The sequence below is a fragment of the Acytostelium subglobosum genome (genome assembly GCF_000787575.1).
Source record: "Acytostelium subglobosum LB1 DNA, scaffold: scaffold22, whole genome shotgun sequence".
Taxonomy (NCBI): Eukaryota; Evosea; class Eumycetozoa; order Acytosteliales; family Acytosteliaceae; genus Acytostelium; species Acytostelium subglobosum.
This window is the reverse complement of record NW_012236511.1, coordinates 486,082-500,583: the sequence shown is the minus strand read 5'-3', so window position 1 is coordinate 500,583 and position 14,502 is coordinate 486,082. Positions and strand designations below refer to the sequence as shown.

The following is a 14,502-nucleotide window of genomic DNA, read 5'->3' as shown; positions in this document are numbered from 1 at the left end:
AATTGCAATTAATTAAAAAATGCTCCTCACTGTCTCTATCCATCATCCATCTAACTCTCCCTCTCTCTCACTACCACTCAATCATCATTCACTCACACAACACTCAATCAATTCCAAACCACACCACAACACAAAAATACAATACACAATAGGGCTCTGGTACAAGGTGGACCTACCCTTGAGAAGACATGTTTGGGGTTAAGACTGCATAACGACAAACACACATGGGGGCTCGCGACCAGATCACGCAGATGTTCCCACAACAAAAACAAACAGCCCAAAAACACTCAAAAGTGATTAAATTCAATTTGGAAAAATTATGTGATGTTTCTCCAAAGGACTATTTGATGCGGACCTGAGTGGTCCTAAAAAAAGACACTGGCAGTTGAAGCACATGCCTGAGCTGATAGCCTCAGTCCTGGATAGCCTAGCCCAACCTGTCCATATGATCAATCGATCCCATGATCAACCAATCAAAGTCCAGGCCAAATCAACGGAGGCGTTTCAGTGCATCGTAGTGGTGCTAGATAGATAGATTGGATGGATGGATGGAAGTGCCACAGTTGGTTATCTACAACTATGACAATATTGGGTGTTTATGTTTGTATGTTGTTACAGTATTATTATCATTATTATACATTGTCAGCAGTTGAATTGTTTGATCCGAGATATATTATTGGCTCTACTGATGCACCAACATTGACACCACTGTTCATAGAGTCCGTCCGACTGTTCTGGGCAGAGTATGAAGTCGTCGTCTCGAGATCAACCGTCATGCTACTGGAGCTTTCCATGTTGGACGAGTGATCGTACTTCTTTGACAGGTCCACTGACATTCCATTGGAGTTCTCCTCGGTGGAGTTACCCGTGGAGATGGCATTGCGCGTCCTTCTGAATAGGATATAGTTGAGCAGACTGCTACGATCGGCCATAATCACCATGACCACGATCATTTGGCCAACATCCACAAACATTGTCATAAAGGTCTCGAGTGGGAAGAAGCGATACTCCTTCTCCAGCACATAGTTGAATATAATGTCATGTGCGACAATTATCGTTACAGAGATGGCGGCGGTCCAGAGCAACACTTTGGTCTTGAAGATGATCCTGTCAAAGTGCTTCATCTTGTTCTTCTTTTGCGACGTCTTCATTCCCTGTACAAACTTGATGCCATTGAACAGGATCCAAACCAACAGGGCGCCAAAGAATGAAAAGAATCCAATAGCCTCCAACAACGTCTCGTCTCGCGTCAGACATACAATCTGAACAGGAATTTGCCAACAGAAAAACAGTGATACCAAAGAATAAGTTACTAACCATGTTCGCTTCATGGCTCCAAATCTAACTTCATCACTAATAAAGAATGTATATAATAGTTGGATCCTGTATTATACATTTGTTAGAATAATAATAATAATAATAAGTTGATTAGATGACATACCAGAATCCACATATGAATGTCCATGCAGCCATTGTGAATGTAACACCCAATGCAAAGAAGAAGTAATAAAGACTTCCAACCTTGTAATCATAAGGATATTTATATCTTAATGAATCACCTATTACTCTACCTAAAGGTTATAGAGGAACACTGATTGTTAGTTTGATGTTTGATCACGAGTAGTTATATATAAATAACCAACTTACATGCACAGAATAAAGTCATAGACAGGAATGTAAAGAATCTTGTGTTGACGGAGCGCTTCCTGACAACGACTTCTAATTCAAACGCTGTCTGTACTGAATTCATTATAAAGAACATTATATATATTATTATACGTATACCCCAGAATGTATACATCAACTTGTCTGTGGCCACCGATCCAGTGAACGTCGAATCCGACGAGGTCGTTGTATTGGTGATGGCCATGTAAGTCATCTTGTTTTGATTTATCTATCTATCTATCTATCTATCTATTTTTATATCTGTTGTCTCTAATTTATTTTAATTAATAAATTAATATTATCGATCAAACTTTGGATCGTCGGCGTGATTGTTATTTGTTTGATTAAGAATTGTGAATAATGAATGATGATGTGTTATTGCTTTGCTGACATTGTGTTTGTTGATAAGGAATGAGATCACTCAGACAAGGACGCATGGCGTGTCGGCTGAGGATGCATTGTGAGGTCATGTGAGTTTCTGAGCATGTATCAAAGAATGTCTGTCTTCCTCCCCTACCTATCTATCACCATTGGGCATGTATTTAGATTGGGTGTTTGTAGTGCCAATGCCCACAGTTAGTTCAAGAACACACACGCACACTCCATTTCGACATTCTCCCGAGCCATAAACCACCGACATCTTGTATCGGGGAACACATAGAAACTTGTTTAATACCCCCCACTTGTGGGTACACCAAAAAAGATCTAGTTGTCGTTGTTGCCAACACAACACCCTCTACCAACCTTTCATCCTACCTACCTCAACTAACACACACATTTACCACACTCTCTTACATCACAAACAATAAACACAACAGTAATCAGCTGATCGGAATGAACGGTTGATCTTGTAGAGCAATGGATTGGATTGGGTCAGACAGACTTTCACGTGGTAAGCAACAGTTAATTTCTTGTGGGGGTGACCAGCGGCAGAGGTTTGCCAACTACCCCTTCCCAGTGCGGTCATAGGGTGGTATTGTTGACAACACATTGGATCATTCGGGACGAGGAGTAATGTATTTATAGACTTTCATCTTTCTCAAGTAGTAATTCATATTGTTATTTGGGATAGGTGATGGGCGTGGATTGGTGGATGTTTCATACCCAATGTCTCTTAGTTTGGTACTGGCGGCAACAGTTGCAATCTTTGATGTGGCGCTACATCATCTTTGATAGCGATTTAAGGGAAACTTATTATTAATAATATTATTTGTTCGTTTATTGTTTGATGGAAATGTGGGAGTTGGTGGAGTGGTGTCTAAGGGATAAGCAATTGCAATTCTTTGTACATAGATGTGATATATTGATGTAGAGAGGTAGTCTCCTAGTGATGGTTGAAGCGCATTGGTGTTTGAAGGCCATAGTGATGTAGTTCGTAGTCCTTCTTGGTGGCCGATGTGTTGTTGGTGTTGACCATGTTGTTATTATGGTAGTTGTTGTTGGACAACAGCATATGTTGGTGTTGTTGCTGCTGCTGTTGTTGGATCTGGTGGTGCTGCTGACTATCAGTTGAGTAGTTGTTCAACATGAATGATTGCTGCTGCTGTTGGTGATGATGATGATTATGATGATGATGTTGGAGTTGATGGATGATGTGCGATGGACTCTCTGGCGCCTGCTGCTCACTGACCACGTGTTGGTTTGGTAGTGGAGTAGTAGTAATAGTAGAGACTGAACCGCTGGAATGAACCGTACAGTAGTGTCTCTGCTGGTTGGCAATCATCTGGAACTCACCCATCTGCTGTGGCGACATGTGAGCACTGTGGTCGGCAATCTTTCGTACGACGGCCAACATCTTGTCATCGGCGTACACCGAGACGACGATCCTGCTCTGGCAGCCACACTTCTTTGACACGACCTTCTTGCGGTTGAGTGAGTCCTTGTCGTCCGAGTCGGGTCGTCTCTTTGGGAAGCCAGCACGGGAGCACACGTACTTTTGAGTCCACAACAGCTCGCGCTTGGTCCTGCGCAGACCATTCCTTGGTCTCTCGTACTCGGCCTTGAGGTTGAGCGTCTTGCGGTCAGCATGAGCGCCAATGACCTTGCCTCCACTCTTGATGTACGAGACACCAACCATCTTGCCCTCGGCATCGATCCAGTCCTCAAAGTGATCCAAGGGTACGTTGAACTCCTCGCACTCTAGCGACTGGTCTGGGACCCTGGTGGTTTCAACTGGTCTGCTGACGTTTCTGTGTAGGCCCGCCTGGCAGTTGCACATTGGTGACGAGGGTATGTCGTACTGGGACGAGGACAGAGTTGGTGTTGCTGGCAACGAGGCACTGGCCGTCAGGAGAAGGGGCAACGAGATTGGATGCTGGACACCATGGTAGTTGGGCGAGGATGGCGCACTGATGTGATGATGGTGTTGGTGATGGTGATGGTGGCTATGGGGAGATGAGGCACTGCCATACGAGGTGGTCGTCTGGGGAGACACAAATGAGTTGTCTTGTGGGCTGTGTGGACGCATCACTGGCGATGAGTCGTATTGGTATTGGTGCTGGCAGTGGCTGGCAGGAGTTGATGGTGGTGTGATTTGAGCACTGTTGCTGGAGGACACATCACTGGTCGAGGAGGACATGCGTGGGGACACCGGGGTGAAGGTGTTGGAGGCCACATTGGCGTCGCGTTCAGTGTTCGAGACGTATTGTGGCTGGGCAAACGTGGGGCAGGCAACCTCAAACTTTAGCCTCTTGGATTCGGCGGTAGCAGTAGTCTGTGGATAGGGGAGTGTGTGATGGTAGCTCTGGGCATAGTCCAAAGGAGAGGGTGGCACCTTGAGTGAGGTCTTCCTCCTGGACTCACGGTCCACATCATCGGCAATACTCAACTGTTGTGAGGAGTATCCCTGGGACGATGCAATGTAGGAGGTCGTTGGAGAGAGCAATGGCGACGAGTCTGGCGTGAAGTGGTTGGCCTGGACTGGATTATAGTTGAACTGGGGTAGATGTGGAAGCAATTGTTGTTGTTGCTGTTGTGGTTGTTGTTGGATAGGTTGTTGTTGTTGTTGTTGTTGAGTATTTACAATGATATTGTTAGAGTCAGGGGAGGATGGTGCAGAGGACAACGAGGATTGCTGTGCAATATCTTCCCAACTTTGGCTCCTTTGGAATTGGACCAGCTCATGTGAGGTCTGGAACTGAGGCCACGAGATAGACAGCTGCTGATGTTGTTGTTGCTGCTGCAGCTGCTGTGGATGATATGGCGAATGGTTATAGTTGTTGTTATTGCCATGGACTTGTGGATTGATGAGCGATGGGATGTTTGGAAGTTGGACAGGTTGCTGTATGTGTGTGTGTGTTAGTATAAGATGGATGGATGGAGTACACCATAAAGACCAAACATACCTTAAGGTCCAACTGCGAGGAAGAGTCAACACCAAATCCATTGGCACTATTCCAGTTGGCATATGGCAACACGGATGTGTAGGACGTCTTGTTGGATGTTGTCACACTCTTTGAATGTTGTTGAGTGTCATCCTTCAAAAGTGTGTTGTTGTTGGTTTGTTGTTGATTAAGTTGTTGTTGTGGTTGTTGTGCATACTTTCCACCAGAGTAGTTGATGGTAGGTGATTGATTACTAGTATCCACTGGACCCATTGTTGATTGATTGATTGATTAATAGATAGATAGATAATTGATTGATTGATTGATTAATTAAATAGTATATAAATATTATATAAATATAAGGCTATGTACTAAGGTTGTTGTTGTTGTTGCTATGTATAAGGTGTAGGTATGTATAAGGGGGTGTAATAGAGCTATAGCTGGATAACTCTTTGAATCAGAATAGATGCACACAAAGACTCAGAGGTGATTGTGTGTTGAACCAAGTTGCGGGTATGTCTTCCGTAGAGGGTAAATATGTTGGATGAGATAGGTTAACCTTTATAAAGAGAGTGAAAGAGATGGAGAGAGATGGAGAGAAAGAGAGATATGTTAGTACGTGATCATCATTAGCATCATCTTAAGAGTAACAACGATATGATGAGTGTAGATTATAGATGGTGATTGACATATTGGATGATGATGATGATGAGGGTCGTTGTAAACATTATAATGGTTACTACATACTAGTATTGCTACATATTAATAAGATCTTTAATATATATGTTAAATGTGCACAAAGAGTGTTGACCAATTGTTTACACAATGACTTGATGAGTTGATGTCGACTAAACGAAGGCAAAGAAAGCCAACTCTCTAAAACCAAACATCAAAACAACGCACAAATAGTGCAAAGGAAAGAGTAGTTCACACGCACCAACGGGCGATGACTAACTTTAGTGAGTGAGAGAGTGAGAGCGAGCCATCGGCATGAAAACCTGGGTCAAAGTGAGTGATGTTGGTTGGTTTGGTGCTGAAAAATAAAATAAATATAAAAACGAACAAAATAGTCATGTGAGATCACAAGGGGTTGATTGGGAACGCAGGAGGAGCTTTGTGTGTTTTAAGTCCCTGATGGGTCCATAATCGATTCGCGGTGGTGGTTGTGTGTGGAGAAGGGTATGAACTTACTTGGTCAACAATGGACTGACTGACTAGTGACTAATTGATGATGTGTTAAGATGATGGGTGTGTATCTGTAGTGTTACTGTGGCACATGATCGTGTTAGTGTCGGTAACATCAGCCAGCCATCCAGTCGTGATTTAGTATGGCCATACTACCATTGCCGACGTCAGTAGTGGACCACTACTACAAACATACTTACTTGAACTGGAAAGGAAATCAAAGTCTAATAGTAGATTGGTATTAGACTGGTGAAGCGGATGACGCAAGATTTGTACCTTGTTGTTGAGTTGGATCGATGGATGATGTGGTTGGTTGTGATTGAAGATTGAAATGGATCGGTGTAGTGAGAGGTTATTTACAAAGATGACTATAAACAATAAGGCAAATGTGTCTATTTACAAACTACTGATTGATTGCAGCAGTGATGCCAGTGTGTTTATATGTGTGTTGGATAGATAGGTATGTATAACAACGAGTGGTAAACAATAAAGTGAAGTTGACTTGACTGACTGATTAGTTGATGATGATGATCATTTGGTGATCTGATCGTCAAGTGTTAAATAGTCAATCATTGACTATGATATTATTATTAACATCACCTACTATTATTATTATTATTATTATTGATCGTGGTACTCAATAGTCCTCCCTGCCCCACATTCCCACACCTGGTTCAACACTCGGCTGGAACATTTAAAGAAAAGTTGATCGAATAGTGTTTTAGTCAGTAGAAGAGTCGAATTACTAATCAAAATGAGTTTGGGCGATGTGATGTGTGTATCGATTGGTCTACACTCCCACTCATTATCGATGCTTAATATAAATTGAAGTGATTGTGGTGATGATCATATCAGCAAGCGTGTTGGCAACTCTCCATTATGGGCAGCAAAGACACTAAAAAATCAATAGGATACCCCCGACACAAACAATAAATTGGATAAAAATTATATCTTTTTACATTCCTATGTTTGCTTCCAGTCCTATGGACCTGGGCTGACTCGGCCAAACGAACCCAATTGTTTACCATCATGTTAGATGTGACTATTCTCTAACTACTTCCATCTACCTTTCAACTAGCTATCACCGTAGTAAACTTCGTCGATTACATTTTCGTGTTACCTTTCTCAGCCCGATGTACACCCATCCCTTCCCCAATCAGAACCATTCATTTCGTCCGTCCCCAAGTTCACCAATGCACCACTTTATCTGGGGAACTCAAGACTAAGAATAGTGTTTCATACTATGATCGTCATTTATTTAAATTTCCAACCTTTTAACAAGATCATAGTTCATTCAATCACTCAGTATTTATTATGATGGCCTTTATTCTCTCACCAATCAAACATTAATCAGATCCTTGTTGAAGATGAAAGTTCGATTATGATTGTGGGGGGGGTTTTTTTTGATTAACTGTCACCTTGACACCCATCAACAACAAGCAAACAGATTAGAGTGAGAGTCAAATTGTAATAGTGTCATTGTTGTACAACAACAAACAATTATTTATTTATTGAGATAGAGAGGGAAGAACTATCAACAACATCATCAACATCATCAACATCATTAACAACAACAAACAGATTAATAACACACAACAACAACAACACGACGATGACATTAAATCTTAGCGCACATTATGACACTTTGTGCAATATGGTAATACGTCCACCAAGATGTCAATATACAGAGAATGATATGGGTCCAAAGTCATTCAGAATTGGTGGTCTGTCTTTTGTTCGCAATGACTTTGAGGTATGCATTGGACTGTTATCTTGTAGAATGACATAACCCTAACACAGCTCCTCATCCTTACTACTGATGCTGTCAACACAGTTAATCAATGTTAGAGGTCTATCGATAAAGTGTAGTCATTTTAAACCTGCAGAGTATTGGACGAACGGAAAGTAAGATTGGTTTGATTGAATGATTGATCGATTGAATGAATGATTGACATACTTATGAATGAATCAATCAACAAATAGACAATTACCATGCGTTATATATTGTCATGGTAATAGTGGATGCAGGTTAGATTCATTGGAATGTGTTCGAACTCTACTTCCAATCAATATAACAGTTATGGCATTGGACTTTACAGGATCAGGCTTGAGCGATGGTGAGTACGTATCGCTTGGCTACTATGAGAAGGAGGACATCTCCACTGTGGTCAAGCATCTGCGAGAGACGGGCAAGATCTCAACCATTGGCCTATGGGGTCGGTCGATGGGTGCTGTCACCTCGATCCTCTACGCCAAAGAGGACCCGTCCATCGCTGGCATGGTACTGGACAGTCCATTCTGCAATCTCTACAAGGTGGCCGAGGAGTTGGTGCACTCCAACGTTCAAAAGATGCCCAAACTCATGATATCGCTGGGTCTCAAGATGATCAGGAGTTCAATCAAGAAGCGTGCTCACTTTGATATCAAGGACCTGGACATCACACCGACCACTGAGCAAGTCTTCATTCCTGCCCTCTTTGCACATGGAAAGGATGATGACTTTGTCAAGCCACATCATTCTGAGAAACTGTATGTTGTTGAAGTAGTCAATCACTCAATCATCCATTGATTCAATCACTGACACTTGGTCTGTCAATCAATCATAGGTATGAGAAGTATCAAGGAGACAAGAATCGTCTACTTTTGGAAGGTGATCACAATAGTGAGCGACCTCATTTCTTCTTTGAATCAGTCTGTATATTCTTTGTAAACACACTCAAGCCAGATCCAATCGATGTCAACTATAATAGTATGTAATCATCAATAATCCAATACTGACTGACCGACAGACTGACTGACCTCTCTGAACATTGTAGATCAATCCAAACAACCACAACACCAACAACAACAGTAGGTTAATCAACTACCATGTCACCAACAGCAGTGATGAATACTAACAACACCTTGACTAACAATCAATTATTAGGATATTCTATGAAGACGAGGAGGATTTGATGTATGAAGAGGAGCAGCTGAGGAAAGCTATACTTCTATCAATACAAGAGCCAAGCTTTGTAGAGTCTCAATGTAATCAAGCAGCAGAGAGTATTACATCACATACACAGACACAAACACAGACACAGACAGAGACACATACACAAACAAATGGACATTCACATAACAACAGCAATGGACATTCACAGAACAACAACGGACATTCAGAGCAGGTGATGGAGAGGAATGAACTGCCACCATCAATGGAGAACACCTCACCAACGAACAGCACAACAAGTAGTACGGACTCACCGTACAGACTGTAATATAGCATAGTATTATTATTAGTAAAGCCATGGCCTACTGGCATGGTCGAATCAGGTTAGTTTATTATTCCAAAAAGAGGTTGTTTAAACACCGCTGCTTAAACAGCTAGCTGGTTGGTTGGAGGAGGTGCTGCCACACATACACAAGCGCACAGTGGGGAGGTAGGAGGGAGGGAGGGGAAAGGGAGCCAAGTCCTTCTTGACAAGGTCTCTCATCTTACACCTCGCTGTATCTGGTTGAGGACTTGCTGAACAATGGAGTACTCTCACTGTCCATACTACGCTCAACTTGTGCATTCTTGATTGGGATCAATCTCAACAAGAATCCAAGTGGCAATGACATCACTCCAGTCAGGACACAAATGCCCCACTCTGCAATGCTCAACTTTACTGTGGCAGTGGCTTCTCCTCCAAAGGTGACAAAGACAATCTGAATGCCAATCGTCACGAACCAAATGATGATGAACAATGGGTTGTTAAAGATGTGCTTGAAGATGTTGAGAGCTACGTAGTGTGCGGGTCATTAAGTTAGTCATATGCTCTGGGTATGTTAATTGAACAGCAACCACTTACAGTTTCCAAGTACACGTGAGTTGATCTCGTTAAAGAGTTGGAGGAATACAAAGGTGTTGAATATCATGGTGTAGTGCTCTACTCCATTATCTGGCATATCTGTTCCTAGGATGTTGTTGTAGAACTCGGCACCACGGTACAACAGGAAGAATTGAACACAGAGCTGGAAGGCAGCCTGACCGAGGATGTCACGCCACATGGTACGGGAGATGAGTGGTGCATCCTTTCCACGTGGTGGACGGTCGAGCAGACCCTCGTGGGGTGGGTCGGTGGCCAGTGCCAGAGCGGCCAACGTGTCCATGATGAGGTTGACCCAGAGCAACTGGATAACAGTAAGAGGTGACTCACCATTGCCAGAGATGTTACCAACGAGTGCAACAATCACGGCTACAATGTTGATGGTGAGCTGGAACTGCAAGAATTTACAGATGGAGTCGTAGATGTTTCTGCCCCAGAGCAGGGCACGGACAATCGAGGCAAAGTTATCATCTAGCAAGACAACGTCAGAAGCGGCAATGGCCACTTCGGTACCAGTGACACCCATTGAGAATCCGACATGTGCCATCTTGAGGGCGGGACCATCGTTGGTACCATCTCCAGTGACGGCAACAATTTCACCAGCCTCCTTCAAACGCTCGACCAATCTTCTCTTGTCCAATGGCGAGGAACGGGCCAACACCTGGAGACGAGGAAGCACTCTGTCAATCTCGTCGTTGGTCATTCTCTGGAACTCTGGTCCCTCGAGGCACACACCATTGCTGGAGAGGATACCACACTTCTTGGCAATGTTCTGTGCAGTGATGAGGTTGTCTCCAGTGACCATGCGAACAATGACACCGGCTCTCTTGAACTGTGCAACAGCGTGTGGCACCTCTGGTCTGATTGGGTCACGGATGCCGACCACACCAATGAAACACAAGTTCTGGCTTGGCTCATCAGCGCTCTCGAGGTCAATCTGACTGAGGTCAAAGTCGCTGTAGGCCAGACCAATGGTTCTCAAAGTGTCAGTGGCGAATCTGTTGATTGTGTCCTCATAGATGCGACGGGCATCGTTGCCCATCTGTTGAACGTTGCCATTCTCATCAAAGTAGGTGGAGCAACGACCGAGGATGATCTCAGAAGCACCCTTGACGTAGAGTCTGTAGCGACCGTTGCCCAACTCGACTAGAACGGCCATGCGCTTGCGAGTCGATGTGAATGGATAGAGCTTCTTGATGTTGGAAGTACTACGGATCGTTTGGTAGTCAGCTCCAAAGAGCTGAACAAACTTCAAAAGTGCACACTCTGTCTTGCTACCAATGAACTCTGTGCGGCCAGTGGTTGAGACACCCTCGTAGGCGTTGGAGTTGAGACAGATACCATCAACAATGATTGAGTGAAGTTGAGCTGGAATGTTGTGCTTGACGTTGTGGTCAACGTTCTCAAAGAGCTTGGAGATATGTCCAGCCACAACAGTCATCTGGTTGGTGGTGAGTGTGCCAGTCTTGTCTGAACAGATGGTGGTGGCACCTCCCATAGTCTCACACGACGCCATGTTACGCACGAGATTGTTCTCCTTGTACATCTTGAGCATACCATAGGCCAGAGCGACAGTGACGGCCAGTGGCAGACCCTCTGGTACGGCGACCACAACGATGGTGATGGCTGACACGACGATCTTGGTAATATCACTAAGACACTCTGTGGTAATTGGGATATCGTCAACCTTAAGCTGGAGGAAATACTTGGGGATGACGATGAGCAGCAACAAAACGGCAGCACCCAGACCAAACTTTCCGATCCTGTCGGCAAGCTCTCCAAGCTTCTCCTGCAATGGGGTGTCCTCGGTCTCAGTGCGAAGAGACATGAGGATCTTGCCATTGATTGAGTTGACACCTACGGCGGTGACCATCATCTTGCCAAAGCCCTCCTGGACAATGGTACCAGAGATGAAGAGTGGGTCAAAGCCCTGGCTGTCATGACCCTTCTTGATTGGGTTAGACTCACCAGTAATGGAGGATTCGTCACAGACAATGGAGTGGCCGTCAATGAACACACCATCGGTGCATACAATATCACCAGTGTCCACCATCAGGACATCACCGACCAACAGGTTGAATACCGAGATAACACATTGCTCACCGGCACGCACCACCTTGACCTGGCGATCCGATGACTTCTTGTTGAGGTCCTGGAAACGTTGTTGGTTCTTGAAGTTGTTGATTGAAGTGACGATTGTAACGATGATCACAGCGAATAGGATGGCCACACCCTCAATCCATCCAGTCTTGGGGTTCTCCGAGGTGTACTTGATTGAGCCCAAGATAATGGAGACCACGGCAGCAATGATCAGGATGATCAAAGTCTCATCCTTGAGCGTATCTTTCATGATGGTAAACAACGAGTCCATGGGAGGATCGGGCAGAACGTTTTTTCCAAACCTGGATTCGTTTGTTTGATCAAGAAAGAGAAAGGTGTGTGGGGTCTGTTGAGCAAAAGGTCACGAGGCAAATGATCGTTTGCTTGTTTGGCGCACTGACACTTAAGCAAGTGCACGCCAACATATATTATATATATAGTATGATGTCCTTACGTTTCAGCTCTTGATGACAATGCATTGGCATTCTTCTGCAAACCATCGGTGGTTGAAGATCGCAACTTTTGTGCCAGTCCATTCACACCGCCAATTGCCTCCAGTTGCTTTGGATCCTTTGGCAAATTGACTAGGTCCTGCAGGTCATTGCCATTGATGTCGTACACCTCATGAAGACCATAGTCCTCAACATGTGATATTATGATTGACATTGTTTGTTTGTTTGATTGTTGTTGTCCTGCTTCTAACCTTGGGTGATGATTACTTCACCAACAACAAACAAATGTTTCCAAAACAAGATAATGGATAAAGAGATAGATAGATAAAGAGATAAAGGATAGGAATTGAGTTGAGTAGTTGTATTGAGCTATTTCAGGAGGAACACTGAACCAGGATCTGTGACAGGAGTCTGAAACTCGAAGAAGTATCATTGGATATGTGCAATCTGCCGGCTGGCCGGTAATGACATGAGCAACAACATCATTGAACAAGGGCATCTGCATCAACAAGAGCCATACTCCAGGATGGAATAACAAAAATCTATCTTGATTCGGACAAGGTTGTTCATTCTCTCACTCCTGAGCTCGACACAAAGTTGTGTCAAGTCAAGGTGTCTAGCATTGTGTTCGGCGGACGCGAACCTTTATCAAATATCACAATCAATTGGACCTGCACCATCAGGTCGCCCGAATTTTAACATCAAACATGTATTAATGAATTCACCCACAATGTTTGATTGTGGAGCCCGCAACAATGGTGACAGGGATGATCCTTCCAGACGGGTGTAGGCGCCCATCTACGTACATGTAAAAGGTTATGGGAAGTTTCAGGTCAATGTCCGATCAAGTATTTGCTTGATTGTTTGATTGGTTGGATGGTTGGTATTATAGATGGATTGATGGATGAATGGTGTACAAGTAGCTTTTAATTGTTGTTGTAATAAGTTGTTCAGATGGTAGTAGTAGTGGTAGTCCATTAGTCCATAGTCCATAAACAAAAGACACATTGATATCGACAACTCTCATGTCCACACACCACCTACAACTTCATGTTCCTGCCCTCAACACTGAGGTTGTGAGCGCGTGGATTGCCTTTGTAGGTCTGTCGCATGATCTTCTTCTCAATCTCCTTGTCAATCTTGCTGATGGTCCTTATTGTTGAACTGCTTTGATTGTCAGATCCCTTCTCATCCAATCCCTTTGGCTTCTTTGTGTAGTTCAACTGTGCTCTTGGGATGGATATCGCATGCTTAATGTGTGCAGGTAGATAGTCATCCTTGGTGAACCTATAAACATCATATGTTAGTGAATGGATCAATAACAACAACCTTTTGTTACGGACCAACAACTTACTTCTTTGTCAGGCCATCTTCGGTCTGCTTGTGCAGCTGGTCAGGGTCGATTTGGACCTCGTTGTGAGAGTCATCACGATACTGGACGGGCGCAGTCCATTTGTGAACGACGTCGTAGGCCATCTTCTTGATGGGAGGGGTCTCATTCTCAGCGCTCTTGATGGCCATGACGATCTTGCCAATGCCACTCCTCTTGATCTTGTCGCGATTCACTGGCAACGTGGCCAGGATCTTTAGCAGGGAGGTCTTGATGCGGATGTTGGGCATCGATCCGTCGGGCAAAGGCTCCAACCACGAGGTGATCACAGAGTAGATGTCGGGTGTGAGCAACGTCATCGTCTCGTGGCAACTGAGTCTTGCCAAGTGCCGACTCCACCTCTGGCAGCAGCTTAATCTTGCTGACGGCTGGCATGTGTCGCTTGTTGTCAACGGCGTCCTGGTAGGCGGCGTTGCTCATCTTGTCCAGGATGTCCTTGCTCATGTCGAATTTCTGTCCCTCGGACAGCTCCTTGGCACGAGTACGCTTAAGAGTCATCAACGCGTGATCCAGGGGATTGATCTCCTCCTTGAAGT

At 44.2% G+C, this 14,502-nt stretch overlaps 5 protein-coding genes across 5 annotated transcripts; 1 reads left to right on the top strand and 4 right to left on the bottom strand.

The window, feature by feature from the left end:
* Nucleotides 1-638: 638 nt before the first annotated feature.
* SAMD00019534_095130 (hypothetical protein) lies at nucleotides 639-1,388 on the bottom strand (the record flags this gene model as incomplete). Its single annotated transcript, XM_012895438.1, has 1 exon — nucleotides 639-1,388. A coding segment is annotated over one exon (750 nt), but the record flags the coding sequence as incomplete, so codon positions are not given.
* Nucleotides 1,389-1,636: 248 nt separating this feature from the next.
* On the bottom strand, nucleotides 1,637-1,894 carry SAMD00019534_095120 (hypothetical protein; the record flags this gene model as incomplete). The annotated part of the gene is made up of 1 exon (XM_012895437.1): nucleotides 1,637-1,894. A coding segment is annotated over one exon (258 nt), but the record flags the coding sequence as incomplete, so codon positions are not given.
* Nucleotides 1,895-2,989: 1,095 nt separating this feature from the next.
* On the bottom strand, nucleotides 2,990-5,261 carry SAMD00019534_095110 (hypothetical protein; the record flags this gene model as incomplete). Its single annotated transcript, XM_012895436.1, has 4 exons — nucleotides 2,990-3,208; nucleotides 3,296-4,013; nucleotides 4,077-4,945; nucleotides 5,010-5,261. The coding sequence occupies 4 exons, from the start codon at nucleotides 5,259-5,261 to the stop codon at nucleotides 2,990-2,992; spliced, it is 2,058 nt and encodes a 685-aa protein (XP_012750890.1).
* A 2,524-nt stretch (nucleotides 5,262-7,785) lies between these two features.
* On the top strand, nucleotides 7,786-9,430 carry SAMD00019534_095100 (hypothetical protein; the record flags this gene model as incomplete). Its single annotated transcript, XM_012895435.1, has 6 exons — nucleotides 7,786-7,926; nucleotides 8,008-8,078; nucleotides 8,157-8,702; nucleotides 8,780-8,922; nucleotides 8,990-9,023; nucleotides 9,100-9,430. Coding segments are annotated over 6 exons (1,266 nt in total), but the record flags the coding sequence as incomplete, so codon positions are not given.
* A 220-nt stretch (nucleotides 9,431-9,650) lies between these two features.
* Nucleotides 9,651-12,790, bottom strand: SAMD00019534_095090 (hypothetical protein; the record flags this gene model as incomplete). The annotated part of the gene is made up of 3 exons (XM_012895434.1): nucleotides 9,651-9,937; nucleotides 10,007-12,426; nucleotides 12,579-12,790. 3 exons carry the CDS (start codon nucleotides 12,788-12,790, stop codon nucleotides 9,651-9,653), a joined length of 2,919 nt encoding a protein of 972 aa, XP_012750888.1.
* Between the last annotated feature and the right edge of the window lie 1,712 nt (nucleotides 12,791-14,502).